The sequence below is a fragment of the Aspergillus tanneri genome (assembly GCF_003426965.1).
Source record: "Aspergillus tanneri strain NIH1004 chromosome Unknown AapTan_4_pilon_pilon_pilon, whole genome shotgun sequence".
NCBI lineage: Eukaryota > Fungi > Ascomycota > Eurotiomycetes > Eurotiales > Aspergillaceae > Aspergillus > Aspergillus tanneri.
In genome coordinates, this window is record NW_022984631.1 from 2,903,333 (window position 1) to 2,922,626 (window position 19,294).

At 48.4% G+C, this 19,294-nt stretch overlaps 9 protein-coding genes across 9 annotated transcripts; 5 read left to right on the forward strand and 4 right to left on the reverse strand.

Moving 5' to 3' along the window:
- Nucleotides 1-723: 723 nt before the first annotated feature.
- On the reverse strand, nucleotides 724-1,076 carry ATNIH1004_006142 (uncharacterized protein; the record flags this gene model as incomplete). Its single annotated transcript, XM_033570778.1, has 3 exons — nucleotides 724-887; nucleotides 914-941; nucleotides 972-1,076. 3 exons carry the CDS (start codon nucleotides 1,074-1,076, stop codon nucleotides 724-726), a joined length of 297 nt encoding a protein of 98 aa, XP_033426810.1.
- A 286-nt stretch (nucleotides 1,077-1,362) lies between these two features.
- On the reverse strand, nucleotides 1,363-2,728 carry JIP5 (WD repeat-containing protein jip5; the record flags this gene model as incomplete). The annotated part of the gene is made up of 2 exons (XM_033570779.1): nucleotides 1,363-2,233; nucleotides 2,370-2,728. The coding sequence occupies 2 exons, from the start codon at nucleotides 2,726-2,728 to the stop codon at nucleotides 1,363-1,365; spliced, it is 1,230 nt and encodes a 409-aa protein (XP_033426811.1).
- Nucleotides 2,729-4,259: 1,531 nt separating this feature from the next.
- Nucleotides 4,260-5,056, forward strand: ATNIH1004_006144 (uncharacterized protein; the record flags this gene model as incomplete). The annotated part of the gene is made up of 4 exons (XM_033570780.1): nucleotides 4,260-4,265; nucleotides 4,336-4,678; nucleotides 4,775-4,906; nucleotides 4,986-5,056. The coding sequence occupies 4 exons, from the start codon at nucleotides 4,260-4,262 to the stop codon at nucleotides 5,054-5,056; spliced, it is 552 nt and encodes a 183-aa protein (XP_033426812.1).
- A 404-nt stretch (nucleotides 5,057-5,460) lies between these two features.
- ATNIH1004_006145 (uncharacterized protein) lies at nucleotides 5,461-5,811 on the forward strand (the record flags this gene model as incomplete). Its single annotated transcript, XM_033570781.1, has 2 exons — nucleotides 5,461-5,676; nucleotides 5,734-5,811. 2 exons carry the CDS (start codon nucleotides 5,461-5,463, stop codon nucleotides 5,809-5,811), a joined length of 294 nt encoding a protein of 97 aa, XP_033426813.1.
- Nucleotides 5,812-5,871: 60 nt separating this feature from the next.
- Nucleotides 5,872-7,702, reverse strand: ATNIH1004_006146 (glycoside hydrolase family 7 protein; the record flags this gene model as incomplete). The annotated part of the gene is made up of 4 exons (XM_033570782.1): nucleotides 5,872-6,699; nucleotides 6,751-7,137; nucleotides 7,200-7,360; nucleotides 7,675-7,702. The coding sequence occupies 4 exons, from the start codon at nucleotides 7,700-7,702 to the stop codon at nucleotides 5,872-5,874; spliced, it is 1,404 nt and encodes a 467-aa protein (XP_033426814.1).
- Nucleotides 7,703-9,013: 1,311 nt separating this feature from the next.
- Nucleotides 9,014-10,345, forward strand: ATNIH1004_006147 (alpha/beta hydrolase; the record flags this gene model as incomplete). The annotated part of the gene is made up of 2 exons (XM_033570783.1): nucleotides 9,014-9,420; nucleotides 9,523-10,345. 2 exons carry the CDS (start codon nucleotides 9,014-9,016, stop codon nucleotides 10,343-10,345), a joined length of 1,230 nt encoding a protein of 409 aa, XP_033426815.1.
- A 220-nt stretch (nucleotides 10,346-10,565) lies between these two features.
- ATNIH1004_006148 (uncharacterized protein) lies at nucleotides 10,566-10,853 on the reverse strand (the record flags this gene model as incomplete). The annotated part of the gene is made up of 2 exons (XM_033570784.1): nucleotides 10,566-10,773; nucleotides 10,825-10,853. The coding sequence occupies 2 exons, from the start codon at nucleotides 10,851-10,853 to the stop codon at nucleotides 10,566-10,568; spliced, it is 237 nt and encodes a 78-aa protein (XP_033426816.1).
- Nucleotides 10,854-15,527: 4,674 nt separating this feature from the next.
- ATNIH1004_006149 (uncharacterized protein) lies at nucleotides 15,528-15,896 on the forward strand (the record flags this gene model as incomplete). The annotated part of the gene is made up of 1 exon (XM_033570785.1): nucleotides 15,528-15,896. One exon carries the CDS (start codon nucleotides 15,528-15,530, stop codon nucleotides 15,894-15,896), a length of 369 nt encoding a protein of 122 aa, XP_033426817.1.
- A 1,450-nt stretch (nucleotides 15,897-17,346) lies between these two features.
- On the forward strand, nucleotides 17,347-18,408 carry ATG5 (autophagy protein 5; the record flags this gene model as incomplete). Its single annotated transcript, XM_033570786.1, has 3 exons — nucleotides 17,347-17,466; nucleotides 17,521-17,950; nucleotides 18,008-18,408. The coding sequence occupies 3 exons, from the start codon at nucleotides 17,347-17,349 to the stop codon at nucleotides 18,406-18,408; spliced, it is 951 nt and encodes a 316-aa protein (XP_033426818.1).
- Between the last annotated feature and the right edge of the window lie 886 nt (nucleotides 18,409-19,294).

Sequence of the window (19,294 nt, forward strand, 5' to 3'; positions counted from 1 at the left end):
ATCGCTCAATCTCACGAGGATTCCAGTAAGGGCTGTTCACGACAATGTCCGCCGCTCGATCGACTTCTTCCTTCATTCCAAAGTCGCAAAGGCTCCGCTTGACCTTGAGTTTGGACAGCAAACATTGAGACCGTGGATGGTGTCTCCATTGCCATCAGGAATGTCTTAGGCCAGCTTCTGGAATCTTGGGGGCTTTGTATGAGATGGTGCAAGGAAGAACGGCCGTATGCGATTTCGTATGGAGAAAACTGAAGCTCCCATCCAGGGTATGGCAGAGTTTATGATGGATGGACATTCCCACACTTCCCAGATAAGTGCCGCAGAGTCAGGCACCGTAGAGTGCTAGGGACCGCGCAGATTAAGACTAGGGGTGCTCAACAATGTTTGAAAGAGCAGATGCCAGTGCACGAATGCTTCGACGGCCATTAGGTTGGTAACGGGGTTTGTGCTGCGAGCATATAGAGCCTCAACTACTTGTAGTATCATCCAGCATGCAGGAGATAAACAAGATAACCAAGACTCTCTCAGCAAATGGATGAATACTGCGTATACTAACCGGCATGAGCAATGGCATTGACGCCACTGGTGGCACTCATCACCATCGACAAGTCATCGTCACATCGACGTCGTAGATGACAGTTCCCGGAAGGATCTTGGGATCGAAGCGTGTTTACTTCAGACCCTTCGCCTTCTCACCCAAGATCGGGGTCATTTCACTTCCTGCTATGTCGTCGGGATGCAGAGATGAGGTAGCCCAGTGCGAGTGCTAATCGCTTTCCCCAGTCCGATGGTACTTCCACCCTTGACGGAGACAACCCCGTCCACGTCCTGCGCCTTTGGATACTCTACGGCCTTGTCGGCGATATGCGTCGGGGTGTGCATGGCCGCTCGTGAAAGATGTCAGCCACTTGACCCTTGAGAACCGCTTTGACGGTCTCCGCCTAGCCGACCAGTCGTGGTGTCGAGAGCACCAGCGGCGCCTTGATGTCCAGCCGGACCACTTCATCGGGGAGTTTCTGTAGAGTACCGCTGCCAATGACTCGGCCGGGATTGGCGTTGCATTCGAAGGTATCCATTGTAGGGTCCGACATTTAAATCGGTCAGTTCGTTGGAGACTTACTCCTTCTGTAGATGTAAGTTGCGGAGCGGTGAATTCTACGTGGAAATCCTCCGCTGTGACGAACATACATTCCTGAGGGCCACCACTTAAATCCTATTCGGAATTCACTAGGTATCATTAAACATGCAGACATTATAAAAAAATAATGGACGTTATGGACTGTACCCTCCCCTAACGCACACTCCTATGCTTATGCCCCTATGCTGCTTGTGGTATCGTATAGAGTCGGATCGGACGGTCATTCAATCGAGATCATGGAAAGCCATGACATCCCGAACTCCACTGCGATCTTTGCCCTTGTTCTTCTTGCGCTTCTTTCGTCCCTGATCAGCCCGGGTCTCCCGATCACTGTCGTCGGAATCATTGTCGTCGCTGTCATCACTGTCACCGAGTATATGCTTCACACCGTTCAAGTCACTCGATCCCACAGCCTCATTCCAGACCTTCACTACCTGTCCTCCTCCACTGACCATACGGCCCTCGACATCGAACCCCAGGCCGACAACTCCTTCCGTCTCGTCATGCGTCACTTCGGCTACGACCTTGTTGGGGCCGATACGAACGAATTTCACTCCTCCACTTCCCAGGCCGACCGCGACCATTTTACCCTTGCCCAGTTCCTCGGGGACGACCGTAAGAGTTTCCAGTGCCTCTCCTTCACCGGCTTCGCGCTGCACATAGATGCGCTCGTCCTGGTCGTCCCACGCGCCCTTCTCCCAAAGGGTCAGGACGCCACTGGAACCACCCACAATCACCTTTTCACCACGGCTGGTTCCCCCGGATGGTAAACCGCCCATGTATACGGAACTAGTCAACTCCTCCTCCTGATCTTCACTGCGCACCATAACCCCGCGTCGTAAATCTGTGACCGCTAACGTAGTACCACCCGTTGTAACCCACTGTTTGCTAAAGCCCGAGGTGCTGGTGTCCGACGGTGGTAGCGGGGTCAGTGAAGAGATGTAATCATCATGAGGATGGTGGCTCTGCTGCGGTCGGGCCGAAACTCGAGAGAACGGAATACGAAGGTCGTAGAGATGCAGGGCGCTCGAGTCCGTAGCGAGAAGGAGAGTCTGGGGTGACAGTGCGTGGACGATTGTTGGAGCATCAATTGAGCTGGCAGAAAACAAATTGGAGATCAGAATCCATGTTTACCAGATAGCCATTGAGACGCAATAAGGAACAATTAACCACGGATAAGACTTCCATAGATAAAATAGAAAGACAAGTGGAAGAATTGGTACAAACTCACCCTTTTTTGTCGGTGGGAATAGCGATCTTATTTTCCACCACCCCGGTCTCCGCCTTCGCAGCTTTCACCAACCCATCAGTCCCCGCAGAGTACAGCGTCTCCCCATCCACTCCGAACGTGAGACACCGACAGCTACCCTTATGTCGTCTTGTCCTCCACATGGTATCGATGTGGCCCCTGCCATTGCGCGACGAGGAGGTCGACGCACCATCGTCATCACTGTCGGCTTCGTCCGAGGGCAGCCGGAAGGTTTGAACATGACCGGAGGACAAACCCACTGAGACAATGGGCTGGTTGGGGTGAATTGCCTGTGAAAAAAGGTCTGCCGAAAGAGGCAGAGTACAGACCGTGTCAAACATGGCGTGGGAGGTGCAAAGTGAAGTGCAATGTAATTCTTTTTCTTCGTTGGAGATGAAGCTCTTTTTCATGGAAGAACCCGTGTTGTGTGGGGCGGAGAGCATTACAGTGAATCATACGTATTAATGCCTGGGTCATACCATCTGCAGATTGAAGTAAGGTTTGGTATGGTAACAGCTGAAATTCTGCATGTTCCTGATCCACCAGCCGGATGAGGAATAGCGATGTCAATTAACTAGTACGAAATAGCTTCAACATCTATAAAGATCTTGATAGATACCATTCCATGCTGGCTATTCTTTGCCAGGCCATTATTTCATACTACATTCAAGTTGGGCTTCTCAAAATGAGAAGATGTTCTTACCATGGCCTCTGGGACCTGGTTTACCCACAGCTTTGGCTGCACAGAAAGTGCCAGTCATGGTGTAACCCCCATTGTTATCGGCATGGATTGGAGAGCATCAGAGCAACAAACCTGCTCTATAAAGATAACATTCCGGTCAAAGATGAGAAAATGCTCATGTTCTCACACCCGTAATCCATTCCCCACTCTAGGAACTGTTGGAAATCAGGATGCCTAAGGCACCTTCGTATATCCTAGTCCCGCAGCGATGTGATATATCATATTCAGGGGCTAAGGGACACGTAGACATGAGGAAGCGTTTGTCTACGCTCTCTCTCCTAGATAGAACAATATACTCACCATGCGATACTAGATCGCACCGATAGTTCAATATACTATCCAGTCACCGCTATCCTAGCACCTCACAACATAGCTTCTTCCCCGAGATTCTTAACAGGAACTATAGATTAGTTGGAGTGGTGCTTGTTTACATTTCTATACTTGTCTACCATGATCTTCTCTACAACGCTTCTGTGGAATCTTGGCTATTTCATGGCTAGCTAGTCCATAATTTCATACAAAGCTACTTATCTCAGATAAAAGAGGGATGGAAGACTCCTGATATACTGGATTATCCGTACTTCCAATAGGATCTTCTCTACCCTCGACCCAACATCCAAAACTACAACAGGGAAAGAGCAATTTAGCAGGGCTTGTGGCATTGTCAGAGCTCGTTGAAAAGAACTTTCCTCCTATCCCAGCCATTATCTATCGTTTGGTCCGTTCTGTGATTGCAGACAGGACAGAAAAACCAAACTGTTTGAAAAGGTCGGAGCTAGCAACTCCGAGCCAGATATCGTGAAAAATAATATCCCCCACAGGCTTTGGATTGTTGGTCTAAACAGGCTTTCAAAGCCTTGGGGAGGAATAAGTGGATGTCGTGAAGAAGAATGAAGCGGAAGTAGGATCGAGGACGTTGAAGGGGTAGTCATCTACTCCAACAGATTCTCGCTGCTCAGTCTTTAAGGGAAACCAACAGACGATCCGAAGATGAGATCAATGAGTCCCCCAATACTACCTCCGCAGGTCAGAATAAGGGCAAAAGTCCTGTGGGCGGGAACAAGAAAGGCAAGGAAAGGCGAAGTCTCGTCTTGACGAAGTGTCTCTGGAGAGTTATCGTCTCGTTGAAGATGAATGTGCGTTCATCATGGAGTATCTCCCCGACGCCTACTCCCTTGTGGCACAATTGATTGAACTACGTCACAGACGATATGGACCAGAGTGGCTTACGAGGGACTAAACAGTGCTATTGCCGGAGCTGTGAGCAACCTCGCTCTCGTTATGATCCAGACCGTTGAGTCCAAGGGTTTTGTTAATTTCCCGGACCACGATTCGTTCGAGGAGGTTGTGAGAATATTTAAAGTGGGAGATATGAATGAGGCACAGGACAAGCTTCGGTTGTTCCAGGGTGATTCTGTACCGGGTCAAGAGGCTGAAGAGACTCAGTCGACCGACATGGACATGAAAGAACAATTATTAATAAACGCCTACAACGAGCTTCTTGATTTTTTTACGGATTACCAGGTCAGTCGAACGGGCAAATTGCCTGGTTTGCGATGCAGAAACAGGGGACGAATATTCGACCCAAAGTCCGACCTGATCTTTCAGCTGCAATATATTGTGGATTCTCTTACTGTGTCCTGAGACTGGTATCCCCATGCATTGAACGGCCACGAGTTAGAAGGACCTGCCCAGGACGTTCATCCCAACCGAGACATTGATCTGTTCTTGGGCATCCCCAATGAAAACTCCGTTTCTGCGTTTGGTAGCGATGGAGGTATGCCGCACTCTAGATGCACACAATACACAGTCTGCCATGACTGAAGGACTAGCCGACAACTTTCAAAGCTGACTAGGGCGAGCCGGGAAGTGTATAGCCAAGATCGTACGCGGACTTCTTGATCCCAGAAACCTCAACAGTCTTTAGAGTTACTCTCCGTATCTTTGCAGCATTGGCCTGGCTGTAGGGCTACAAGTGGTGTACAAATATGGAATCCTTCTATAGGTTAATGCACTAAAGCCTATGTACTTGTTCCATCTCTATAACATGCTCGTGCAGACAGGATACGTTGAGCTCATCTGCATCTGGGAATATCTGAAGACTCTATTTAGGAAAAACTTACTCCGCGACGACACAGTGCCCACGTCTAATTTAGTCAAGGTCTTATTTGACGTGATGGCTTCTTCTCGCACTCTCAGTGCTATCACCGAGCGAATCGACCTGCAACATTATATCATGAAACACATGCCGAGCATCCAGAAGCCATTTTCGATCAACGTCCATCGGGTTTTCAGGACCAAGTCTTTTTTACAACTCTACCACAAGGCAGAATGGAATCCCAAGCGTATTCCCTTGAATCTATACCCGTTCCATCGGAGTTGTTCACCACGCATCTTGCTCAGACCAAATCATCCTGGAAGAAAGCCAAAGCCAAAGCCAAAGCCAAAGCCAAAGCCAATGAGTCCACTCATGCAGGCCAAGGCTCGAAATTGGGCGGCGAGACCGTGGCAGGGCCATCCACCAAAACTATCACCAAACACAATAGTGTGTGTGCCAGGGTCCGGGTCAGGGTCAAACAAACCGACTCATTTTGTGTCAGATAGGATAGTCATAATTTTCAGGATCTGCAAATGCATTTGGCGTTAGAGGTATTTGGAAATGAATCTAAGATGGAATACTGAGTGATTGCTGGATCTTAACAGAATAACTACCTTCATTTTCTACCAGCTCAATACATTCATTCAGAGTCTTCCTTTTGCACCCCTCGCGAATGCTATCCAGTGATTCATTCCATATTGCCACGGACACGTCCAGTTAAGCAGAAGCATCAAAGGTCGACCCAATCGGACCAAACTTGATATTAGAGAAGTGACCGAAGCATCACCATGCTGTCTCTCCACGGTGGCTGGATCACCGACGTGCGGCTTGCAGGTCCCTCGAGCAACCCCGGGGTCAGAGACAGACGCATTTTCAGGATAAGTGCTATCTGGCCACATCATACTAGCATAGTGATCATCCCAGATACTCATAATAAGAACCATAGAGGACATAGCATCTCCCATGGCGCTGAGTCCACCATGTTTCTGAAATATTGTCTCATCGCCGAAAGCCTTCTTCTGCGCACTGCAGAAGTCCTCAGTGATGGAGTTACCACTTACTCCCTCAACGTTGGACACAGCATTGGCAATCGTCTTGCCATTCTGTACGTAGAAACGTTTGGTCTCCGACAGTGATCCAGAGCGCCCGGTAGTGAACTGCGTCACGACGGTGATTTTCGAAGAAGTATCGATGATACCGTCGGAACCGTAGAAGGTCTCGTTGCCCATTCGGTAGGCATTGAAGTCACAGCCATCTGGATCGCAGGTGCCTGCGTATCGAGTATCGGAGTAGGTTCCACCGCAGTTGTCGCCATCACACATGGTTTGCGCTGTCTCGTCACAGGGGTGAGGAGTGAACGCGCTGAAGATGCTGTTGGCCTCCCAGATATCCATCTCCGCACAGCATGAACCGTGGCCGCCGACTCCGGCGTTTTTGTCGCTCTTGGAGGGCTGCCAGCCTTCTACGTTGGCCTGGACTGCTTGTTAGTGTCTGATGTGAAAATCCATGGAGGGGATGATTACCATGCCGTTGATGAACTTTAGACCCCGAGGACATTGAGAATCACAGTATCCAGTTCCGTACTTGGCCCCGGCTTTATTGTCAGGGTATTTCTTGACGCCTCCGTCGGCGTCCATAGCTGTAAAATACAAGGCCCCGTTCAGACCACAGGGGAGTTTGGAAACGTCCACGTCGAAGGTAAACTCGTTACCCAGTAGGTTGAATGTCTGATATGCTGCATCGGTGCTGTCCATCAGGTACAGACGAGATCCCACATTCGCTCCAGTGACAAACTTGAGAGTCAGGGCATCGCCACTGGTGGACACGCCGTATGCATTTCCGTATTCTGCTCCATCCAACGCGCAGTTCTTAGCGCATTGAGCGTTATCTGTGCATAGGGTTTCATCCCACTATTGTAGACAACAGGTCAGTCCAGCTCCTTGTCTTGTCCCTCTAACCGCGTGAGACGCACTGTGTTACCAGTGTAGCAGTTGGTGCTCCCGTCGAGGGAGTGAAGCCAGCGCCAGTTGGAATCAATCACAACAGAGCCAATCTGCTTCGTACAGCTTCCATTTGCGGTGCACTTTTGCCAGGTCAACGCCGATGGTTTTCTTGGGTCTGCGTTCCGGCTTGCTGGGCATGGACGGCCGTTACAAGAGCCGAGAAAAAAAGAGCGCGTTAATCAGCTGGATTTTCTGTTATTGCTACCTCTCAAAGGAATTGTATCCTGAATCTGCAGCAGGGAAAAGTCCTCTTTATATGTCTGAATCTGCCTAGTCAATTAGATATGATACAAGGGGTATTAGATGGTCCCTCCGGATGCATCACGGAGAGTTCTGACCGTGTAGCCCTAACCGGCATTGCGGACTATCATGCCTTTGAACTACTAAATTGTTTCAAAGAGATGAATGAAGCGCTACGGTTTACGGATGCAAGAAACTCCGTACAAAATTCAGGCTGGTAAGATCTGGTCATAATTGTCAGGCTTTAATTAATGATTTCTCCTCCATATGCAACGGAGATGCCTCCGGGTTCTTTCCGGTCAGGGCTACGGCTTTCTTTTTTTTTTTACGGCGACACGGAGACTGACAGAGTCTACGAATGAGATTGATGAGCAGATTCGGTATAGATGCAGGACCAGCTAGACCTTTCGGATTATGCTGCGACAAATATCTCCTTGGACCCCAATTGAAAGCGTGCTGGATTTTCATGCCTCAATTTCCGTATCCACTACATCCATATCAGGCTAAATTCAGGATACCTACATCCAGCATGCGCCCCTACACCTTGGCAGGATGTGACATGACAGATTTTGGCGCTGATTGGGTACAAACCGCACTGTGAGGCGTCAACGTTGAAGATGAAGGACTGAAGAATCTCCTGAATGGCCGTTAGCTCTGTCGATCCCCGGCATGCGGAGCGATGATCCATCAATGATGGCCTTTCCTGATCCTGCAGGCATTTTCACTAATTGTATTTATTATTATGTCCTCGGTCTCATGTTCTGAGGCCAACTCCTGGTTTATGTAACTAGACATGTGGCGTCCTATGTGGCAGATCGTTTCCTTGCCAAATTCATGTCTGCACTTCTCTGGATTTAGCCGGCCGTGCCATGAAGAAGCACAGGGGCATTCCTCCGTATTGTCAAATTATCTTCCTTCTTGTTTAATAGATCATACTTGAATATGTATTTTTATCGCTGCATGCACTCTTTGATCCGGTTTATGTGCGCACGGATTTGTTTTGCTGGAGTTGGCTTGCTGGACAGGGTTGTATGAATCTCCTGTTTCATTTTCTTCTCCTTTTCTCATACATTTTTGAATCATTATTATTCCCTCCATTCCCCCCCCCCTTTCCTTCTCTTATTCTGTCGGCTATAAAGACATGTTTATCTTTATTCTCGCATACTGATGTTATCCACTATTGCTATGATCTATATCCCAAAGCAAGATATATCTTCGACTGTATTCCATTAACAGTAAGGAAAACATAGGTAGTACACTACGAGGATATATTTACAGAGCATAAATAATGCTAAACATAGAAAAGAGAGTGGTGCCTGAGGCAACCTCGGCTCTCGGTATAGACTTACCAGATCAGGCAGCGATCGATTGAATTCCTCGTCCGCCAACTTTTACTTTTATCTTCTCTCCCCATCTCTCTTGCTCTTTCCCTCGTGCTTTCATTTCGTCTTCGTTGCATAGATTTCGTCGTTAAATTGTCGATACCCCTTTCCCTTTTTTGTAGGTTTTAGAGTTCTAGACCGATAGACTTTAAGGAATCGCCATGGCCTGGTATAGCCGAACCGTCGATTTTCTCTCCGATTCTTTGGCAGACCACCGCTCTCAACTTCCTCTTCTTGCTGCGACAGGAGCATCACTTACGCTAGGCCTACTACTCCGTTCATTCCTGTCAGATGAGGATCCCGGTAACACCGTTCAACCTTCTCCACTCCCGACAGTCCTAGCGTCGGGGACGGCGAAAGGGAACCGGGAGTTGCCTCTGCCGCTCGATGTGCTTCCAGGAGCTCGGGATGTGTTGACACCGTATGGCTCGTTGCGAGTGTATGAATGGGGTCCCGTCAGTGGCCCTAAAGTTCTGTTTGTCCACGGAATCACCACCCCATCCATCGCACTCGGTGGGGTGGCGCATGCTTTGGTCGATCAGGGCTGTCGAGTGATGCTGTTTGATTTGTAGGTGGCTGTACAGAGTAGATTGACTTCTCTTAGGCAATTGTATCTCTGAAAGAAATAAGTCGCCACGACTCATAACGATTGCTAACATCTGGTGATTAGGTTCGGAAGAGGTTACTCTGATTGCCCATCCGATATCCCTCAGGATGACCGACTATTTGCCACTCAAATTTTCCTCGCCCTCAGCTCATCTCCGATCTCCTGGACAGGTGCTGGTTCTGAGAAGTTTTGCCTTGTCGGATATTCCTTGGGTGGTGGGATCGCCGCTTCATTTGCGTCGTTCTTTCCCCAGCTTCTGTCTGGCTTGGTGCTGATGGCCCCCGCTGGCTTGCTTCGAGACTCTCAGGTCAGCTTCCAGTCGCGGCTTCTTTACTCACGTGGGCTTGTTCCCGATCGAGTCTTAGGATTTCTCGTGGGTCGTCGTCTTCGCGCAGGACCCCTGGTCACACCTAAGCCCAAACAGGACAAGAAGCTTAATGCTGCCGATGCTCTCACCGAGGAGCTCCCTTCGCAGGGCGATGAAGTTCAGCTGTTGTCCCGAGCATACCCGCATGTCAATGTTCCATCTGTCGTACAGTGGCAAGTGAACCAGCATTCTGGATTTGTACATGCGTTCATGTCTAGCATGCGTTTTGGACCAATTTTACAGCGGCGGCAACTGGGGGTCTGGCAGCGACTTGGTCGATTTCTAGCGGCACAGAGGCAGCTCTCGCCGGAAACACAGCGCCAAAACGGCCTTCCGAGTGACAAGGTCGTTATTATGTGTGGAGAGCATGATTCAATCATATTGAAGGACGAACTTATACCGGATGCTGCCTCGGCTCTTCAGGGAAATGTGGAATTCCAAACTTTCAACGCTGGTCATGAGTTCCCTAGCACCAGGCATGATGAAGTAGCGCAAGGCATATGGGAATTATTGTATTGAGGCTACATTCTGCTTTGAAATATTTAACAGACTAAATGGGCCCCCTTCCCACCCGTTTCTTGTTTCCTGTGACTCTGCGCCTGCGGGATCCATTCTGCGGTCCCCTGTTGGCGAGGGCTAGTACGGTAGCACCTAATGCATTTGTACATAAAGGCCCTTTTTCTTGGTCCCTTGATGTTGCCGGGTTTTCTGGTGTGGTTTGAAATAGAATTTGCTGTTTTCATTTCTTCATGATTGCATCTGTTGCATCGAGTTGACTCGACAGTCGTGATACGTGTTCAGATCGATCCTGTATCCGTGCTCGAGCGAAATAAGGTCCATCAGCAGCGGATGACTGTGAGAATCGATTTACATTGCCATTGTTGCTTTCGTCTGGCAAGTAGCTCAGATTTCCTGCGCTGAGCCCACTGCCCATGCCGTTGGCGAGTCTGGGAAATGATTAGCACATCCCTTCTTATTCTGGGAACTAAAATCCTTACTTCTTAACTTGCTTGCTTCCGGACGACATTCTTGCAGGTTCTTGATGTAAGTGTTGCGCCCCCCGAATCTAAACAATGACGTGGTTTTCAGTATAGGTAAGCGAAATCGAATGATGGAGGAAGTTTTTGCGCTCGAGAACAAGTTAAGAGTTGCAAGTTCGCAATTTGAAATTCAGAGTTGGCGGGTAGTTGATAACTTGATATGTTTTTCTGTTTGGGAGGACGTTCTTGGAATTGAGTTTGATAGTGAAAGTCGACAACAAGAGCTGGGTAAGCACGTCCCTTTATAGCCAAGGCGAGAGGATTACGCCACAAGAAGCTGACTTCAACCGGTTGTGGTACAAGAATAGACGGGTGCCTATACCATATGGCTCAAAAATAGGCTGATCTGAGGAGGAGCGATCCAAAAAGGAAAGGAACGAGAGTGGAAATGAAGTAATGACGCAAAGAGATGAGATCTTCAGCGACTGCTCTTCTTAGGACAGTATCTCTTACTTCCTGGTTGCACAATCCTAATCGATCTTTTTACTCTCGGGGAACTGCAAGTCCATTCCATTTCAAGGCCAGCCACTCTGCCCTACGGATCCTTGGTATCTGCCCGCCGTTTGGCAGACGGTCAATCAAGGAACATCTCGACCAACAATACGAAGATCGTTACACTGGGTATACTAACCGAAGGGTTGGCGTCAATGATCACGGGGGCAGAGACTAGTCTCAAGCCTGGGGTCGGGTCAAAAAAGCATCAGATACGGAATGGACATTCTGGGGAATGCGTGAGCGAGAGAGGTATGGCGTACTTTGGGCGCACTAGCCAAGAGACATCATACCCATTCTTTTGGTATGCGACTATGGGTCTATGATGGAGCCCTATGGGAAACAGACGGAGTACATCCGACGATGGTCGTCATCAGACCTACGAACTCGTTCATGAAGGGGGCTAAGGCTGAAACCTCGACATCAGATTTCTACGTCCAAGATCGAAACTTTCGTTACGAGTCTAGACCAGAATTCAGCTTGGCAATCACGCTACTCCGTATATGCAGCCGTATGTATCATAACCGAGAAAAGGGATCGAGGACAAAGACCGTTTGGATGATCGGCTGAGACCGAACTCATGTGGGCAAACGTGGTCGATCACACCAAGGCATTTCATACACAGCCGCTATCCTTACCCCCCATACTCCTGCAGGTCTTGACGTTTCTTTTTTTGCCCCCCTTCTCTCTCTCTCTATATCTCTATCTCTGTCACACACGCTTTAATTTCCCCTTTTGAGTGAGGATCTGCGACAGTAGCTATCCTCGCGCCCCTGTTTTCCGAAGCTGGTTTGCTATAATCTATGGACGAAATAATTCCTTGGGAACTAATTATGCTTCTTTATGCATAATGCAGGATGCAAGATTAGACTACGAAACAATAGAAGGTGCGTGCTATACAGCGGTTTTCTTACTAACTTTCCCTAATTAATGAACATAAGCAGCAGTGGATCAATAAAATACGAATAAAAAGGAAACCCAACCTTGCTTTCTCTTCTCTCTCTTTTTTTTTTTTTTTCTTTTTCCTTTTTTAGAAAAGAAAAAAGAAAAATAAAATCTCGGTTCCTATATTGATCGTCAATTTCATGCTACTCACATAATTTCCCTGCCAGCCACAGCCCCCAGGAATGTATGGAATACGTTTATTCAAGCACCTGGGGCTGAGCACTAATCCTTTAATTTCACGATCAGCCACCCTATTGCTGAAACAAGACATTCAAGCTAAGCCTCACTCCCCTTGAGAACGCTGCAGCCCTCCGGGGGATTTACCAGTCAAAAGGAGTAATCAAGCCGCGCACATCAACTTACGAGTATCCCAAGAAAACAATTCAGCTTTCCCAACATGGGACTGGCCACCACGGGTTCTTCGCGCTCGTTGGAAATTACGAGATGCATAAACACTTACTATTCAGGAAATCCGATGCATCCCATCCGGCAATTGAGATGAGATCAGCTACTAGTTAGTCCACACCTAACCTGGGTTACCAAAGAGTCGGGTTTGAACCATCACTTTGCTACTAGGAAGGGTGCATTGCTAATTCGGCCAAGCAAACCGACGCGCAGATAGGGGCGCGTTTTTTGCATGTCGTCTTGGCAACTACACGTCTCCTACCAATTAATAAATATATCGACGCTTCAGGCCCAATACGGGTACGGCTTAAGAGTGAAAATTCTCAGCTAAAGGGTTTTCTTTTTAGTTTATTTTATTTTATTTTAATTTTATTCACTTTTTTTTTTTTTTTTTTTTTTTTCTTTTCCCGGAAACATCAACTGTACAGCACCGCGGACCGGAACTGTTTCTTACAATAGAGGAGTGGGCGACGTCTCCTCGGGGTCTACCAGAAGTCCCTACGGAGTACACAGAGTAGATCAGTAGCAATTGCTCTGCAGGATTGACACGGGTGTGTAGGGTCCGTTATTGTTACATGCAAGGCACGCCTGGTCCAAGCAACGCCAATCCAACAACCTTATCGGCTCGCTCCGCCCATTGCGGTTGCCTCTATCTATCCTCTATCGAATCGCTTTACCCATGCTCACTCGGGGAAGGACCTCCGATCTGCATTCCTGCATGAACCAGGGCCAGTGGTTCCAATCGATCTCACCTCAGTCCTTCGTATATGGTCTGGTTGCCAACTCATTATTTTGCACCATTTCATCCATGCCAAGCATGCCGTCCCGCGTGGTCTTTGACTTCAGTCCGCGACGTCTCGAACCGACCCGAGTTATGGCAGCTGCACCGGTGCAGAGTGTATGGACAAATGAGTGATGACAGGGGTCCGTCAAGGGAGGAGGCGGGAGGGGGCAGTCAGAATGAATGTATCATGGTCCCCGAACAATCCTGTTCCCCGCGACCGAGGAGCCCGAGATCGATGCCCCTCCGGGTCCGTACTGGCCTTGGCCTGGCCTTGGCCTGGCCATGAAGCTAGCTGAATGAGAAACACATCGACAACTTGACTGCGGAGCGCCGATCCTGCCTGAACGGGTGCCAAGTATATGATTCGATTTGAAACGAGCTAATTAGATTCCGGGGAATAATTGTTTTGTTTTGTTCTTGCCGTTACGGAGTACTGACGGACCTCCTTTCTTACTCCACACCCCCTTTCTTGAGGCATGACGAGTGGCAGGAAATATGAAACGGCCACTAGGGTCCCCCAATCTTACGTTAAGGTGGAACGAGGTGACGCCAGCTGCTGATGAAGCCTCCATGATACTGAATTAAGCTGACGGGTGTCTCCGCTACTGCCTTAGACCCTTGCAGGGTTGGCAGTGATATGTACATACCACTGCCTCTGTCACATTATCCATCGTCGTGTCTCTAGCGAAGTGACGAGCCAAGACTTCTGAAATGAGCCTTTTTCTTTTTTCTTTGGGAAGCAGTCATCCTCCAGGCCGACGCTATACCCTAATTGAAAGGCAGATGTGTGATAGAATGCCAATGCAGGTGAAGAATGGCTTCCATTTTGGTAGCTCGCTTGGACCATTCGTATTTACTTTGTTAGCTTGCCTAGCGTAACCATGTGGGAAAGCTATGGCCATGGGCTATTTTGGGTAGGGAACGGTCCGACGGATGGATCAATGCTGGGTCTCCTCTGGAGCAGTTTGTCCGTCCGGTCGGCATCATTCCCCGGAGACCTTTTTTTTATGGGTCGAATGTCGCTTGACTATTCATGGATAAGCCCGTTAGACTTTACAACTCGGTCTTTGGCATGTAACAGCTACCGCCATACATATGAACCCTCGCTTATAGACAACCGCCAAATATTAAATTCGAGGCGTTGAAAATGTCTTAAAGTTCAGCAGCACCTTGGTTTCCAGCATTCCCTTGTTTCGACATTATCCTAGAGGAAGAGGCGCCAAAAAAAAAAAAAAAATATTAGGCGGACAGGGAGGCAGATCAAGCATGTTCCTAATGGACCCATGTTCCTGAAAGTTATCCGCCGAGCTTATAGACAAATGTACCTATGCATATAGGACCAATGGTCAGACTAAAATTTCCCAGATCACTACAAGGTTCACAGTCTCCCTGGCTACAACTAACCGAAAACGATGAAGGTGTGACAATTCCACCTGTCTTTTCCAGGGACACAATCAAGGAGCTAAGTTTCTCCCGCGCCAATATTGCCAAGCCAAGGGTGGAACCTGGGTACAGTGAAGTGAACGCTGGGTTAATGAACGTTCTGGCCGGCTTTCTTGACAAGCAGACTGCTTGTACTGGCTCTGGATCTTCCTCTTATGTTTGGGTTTCTCCTAGTAGTTGTTTCAGTCTTCCCTTTTTTGACGAGATGTATTGGAATGGTGATTTCCCCGCTTTAACTCGATCATCTCTGACTGAAAGGCGCAAGGTATGAGAGGGTGCAATAGGAATAGTTGGCTTTCGTAATATTGAATGAAAAGTGGGCGGGTGAGATTCGGATCAGTCAAATCTCTGGCACCATTTACTACCGTCCATGATAAGATGAGGGGGCCAAAAAAAAAAAAAAAAAAAAAAAAAAAAAAAAAATAGAATTATATTGTGACACAAACAGGAGGGACTCAATATTTTTCCTCGAGGTTCTTCACAGAAAATCTTAAAAGTACACTCACCAGTGACTGTTGGTCATTATTCTGAGATATGGGTCTGTGTGACCTCGAAACTGCCAGGTTCCACGAGAATCGTGATCCTGCGTTCGATGCCCGGTGGCCCGTGGCCCGTGGCCCTTAAACTATACTATCTATACGAAGCACATGGCCCGGATGACCCACGTCGATGGGTGGAAGCCAAATTTTTATCGCAGCAGGGCGTACTCACATCAGCAATACGCGCAGTGAGCACACCCTCCGTGTCTGCATCACGGGTCCCAGCGACCAGCCAGATCCGGCTATGCAAGTGGGTGATGGAAGCACAACGCAAGGAAATGGCCACGCGTGTGGGGTGTCTTGCTCGTGTGGAGCTTCCGTGTAGACTTAGTGTCCCCGACAGGACAGATGGGGACCGGGCCCAAGGCGAACCTGAAGGCAACCAGGATGGGTCGGATAACCGTGATAGGCCCAGGGGATGATCCCACGCTTTCAAGGTTCACCATGATCTGAGCCATGACCAACTAGGCAACGTCATCCATCATGGGGGCGTTTCTTAGAATAACTCCCATGCGGGGTTTAGCCAATCCGGTGAGAAACATGATAGTAAAGGAGTGCATTGCCGGCCGAGTAGCTGATGCGACATCTGCAAATACCGGAGCAGCTGAAGCAAGACAGACGATAAAGTCATGGGGATCCCGAACCCTTGTTGCCTGCGCAGGATGGTAGAAATAAATGCGATTTTGATAGGGAGAACAGTCAATAAGCCATCTGCTGGCAGCCGTCAGTGCTTCCTGCCTTCCGTGTTCGTATGCTAGTTGACTGTTTGTTTTTGCTTCACTATACCAGACCACGGTCAGAGCCCAGTCTAGCTTATCTTTGTAGACCATGCCGGACATCTAACTGCTGAATTGTAGGAGCTGGTTCCGGGGAGAACCACACACCATACCAATCAACGACTGTCTATCAGGATACAGTATACCAGTCTGTTCCGGGCGAGTTCAGTAAATCAAGCACAAATAAGGAACGAGATTGTATCTGGATTGCGCGGATCCCAATTCATGGGGTGCTAATACGTCCTATCAAGCCGCTATGTAAATTCAAAGGAGAGGATAGAGAAGGTAATGCCGTCCATTTTTGCATAGTCTTCAATTTGGCTATCCTATCTCACTCGCAAGAGCGCGGGATAATGGCATTCTTTCCTGAATCCTGCACAGCAGGGGCAGGGATGAACGGAGATCTGCGTCGAGAAATATTCGACTCCTCACATCTGCTTCGCAGACTGACAATTCAGGTTCAATCCACTAGCCAGAACGTCGGGGCTTGATTGAAAAAATCACCACCCACCAACTCGGAAGACGTTTCGTTTAGACCAGACCAATCGAGATCAAGTCATGGAAAGTCAGGACGACCGATTGCGGCTTCTTGGCGCCAAGGATGATATTCGAAGGTCAAGCGGCTTTATTGGTCTTCTGATGAAGCTGTTCTCCGCACTTCGTCTTCAATCTGCCCCTGGGTGGTGAGTTCCTGTAGTTGTACTCCGTAACTTGTATGCCTGTGTGATAGGATGGATACATAGTGGAATCCGTCGCGTGACATCGGTCAGGTGGCATTCTGCCTCAGGCATTAATCACGTGCACTCCATTCCTTTTCGGGCAATCCGCATCAACATCCAGATTCCTCCTCCAAGCTACACTTCTCGGCGTATCTTCCTTGCTTTGCCAGAGGCCATGAGATCGTACTGGGACAACAGTTTCTGATTATGCTTCCAAGTGGCAGCGTCACCTTTGTCTCTTGCCACTTCAGCCGTATAGTTTTATGATGTATTATTCTCACATGCGGAGCTTTTGGTACCTGCACCTATAGACCGACACGCACATCTTGTCAATCCAGTTGAGGAGCTGTATGTGGTGAGGATCCGTTACATATAAGATGGCAAACTCTACGGCTCTTAGCGATATCCAGAAAGCCGTCTGGGACGGGAAATTGCCGCTACAAATAACCCTGGCTCCGTCAGAGAGCCGCACTTTCGACCAGACAGATTCGTATCTTGTATATTCTCCGTGTCGCTCATATATTTCAAGGACAGGGGCTAATCGCTGTCAGATCTCCTACCCACGCGTCTCCTATCTCCCATCGCTATTGCCACGGCTACGAGCCTTCTTTTCACCCTCGCTCATTGAGCCCACCTCTCAGCCCCACGAGGGATGGTTCTCGTTTGAAGGGGTCCCGCTCAAATGGCATCTACCCGTGGGGCTGCTGTATGATCTGTACGCGGGGGCTGATCCAGCCTCCCGGGTAGACCAATCTAACGACTTCGATTCGACCGATTCGTCACTCCCGTGGCGTCTCACGGTGCATTTCAGCGACTGGCCGGATGAAGAGCTGGTACGGCTCGACGCGGACGGCATGGTCATGCACGATGCTTTCATCAATAGTGTTAAAGAAGCGGATTTTCTACGGAATGGGACGGCCAAGGGGATCATGAGTCTTTCGAAGGAGGATTCGTCGGGATTATGGAAGGCTGTTCAAGATGGTAAGTTTGAGACTAAATCGAGAGCATGTCGAGAAAATCATCTAATTCAAAGTCTAGTGAACCTTTCCTCTTTCCAACGGATCTCTAATATCCTCCTCCCACCGCCATCTCAACCCTTCCGTAACGTCCCCGTCCGATTCTTCCTCCCTCTTCCGCCGGATTCGGGATCCCCGTCTCTCAAAGTCGTCCAGTCGCCTCTTCCCCCGAGTGTTCCCCCTTCTAGTATCACAGGTAGTCAAGCGACCCTTTCAGGTAGTCCTACTTCGCAGACGCAAACAGTCGGCTCTGCGCTGCATTCTCTGCTTCCAAATCTGTTTCCGAGTCGGAGAACGCCCGTTCTGGCGAAACCGGTGTTGCATGGGTCGGCGGTGCCTATGTCGGCTCCGATTGAAGAGTTGGTTCGGAGTTCGGCGTACGGGGATGGATGGGTGTATGTTGTTGTTCGGATGATGGGGTGATCATTGGTATGTAGTGGGAATGGCATGGACGATGTCCTTTCTGTATCTATCTACTCTATTACCTTGTTTCTTATATGACTACAAGAGGGGTAAAGGAAGGAGGAGAGTGGAAACAGAACTTCATTTGATAGTACTTTATACATCCTTGCATAGATGTTGCAACTGTATCCTTAATTCCATAAATTTATTATTATTAAAAGGTGGTAAATGCCTGTTTAGGACTCGGAAACACGACTCTATAACTCATCTTGATCTTACTTGTGTGGTAGATAGGCTTAAGATAACATGGCAGAAGCATCTTCAGAAGAATCCATCTGTTTTATGCTTTCGTCCTGAATTACTGTTACCTGACACTCTTGATGACCGGGATGCTTTGTCAAAGTCTGTAAGGAATTTATTATGTGTTTGGATTTTGTTGTTCTCTGTTGTGTTTGTCTTCAACAGAGCCTCCAAATTTCTCCGCTCTTCATCAGAAGCCTTGCATTGTAGTGTCTCTCTTTAGCTACGCTTGATTGTCCTTATATTCAGTTGTATGAATTGATAAACCGTGTGTAGCTCGCCACGACTTCCCTTTCTTTGAGTAGATGGAAAGATAAATTATCTTGATTCAGGTGGACTGTCGCCGACAGGAATGCGTAGTCAAAATCCCAGAGATGATTTCTGGTTGCTACTAAAGCAACCTTTCGGGCTCGATCAGAGAGTGGCATTCTTATAATACGCAGTGTTATGCACCTTTGATAGCTATGTTGTCGGAGGTATCTGTCAGAAATATCCAATTTCATCGCGTCAACCTAAAACTACCGTTTGGATATAGAAAGCACCCTAAGTTATATATGGCCTTCAGAGAAGGACTCAGTCTTGTCAAATTTTAGAATGCCGATGAGTT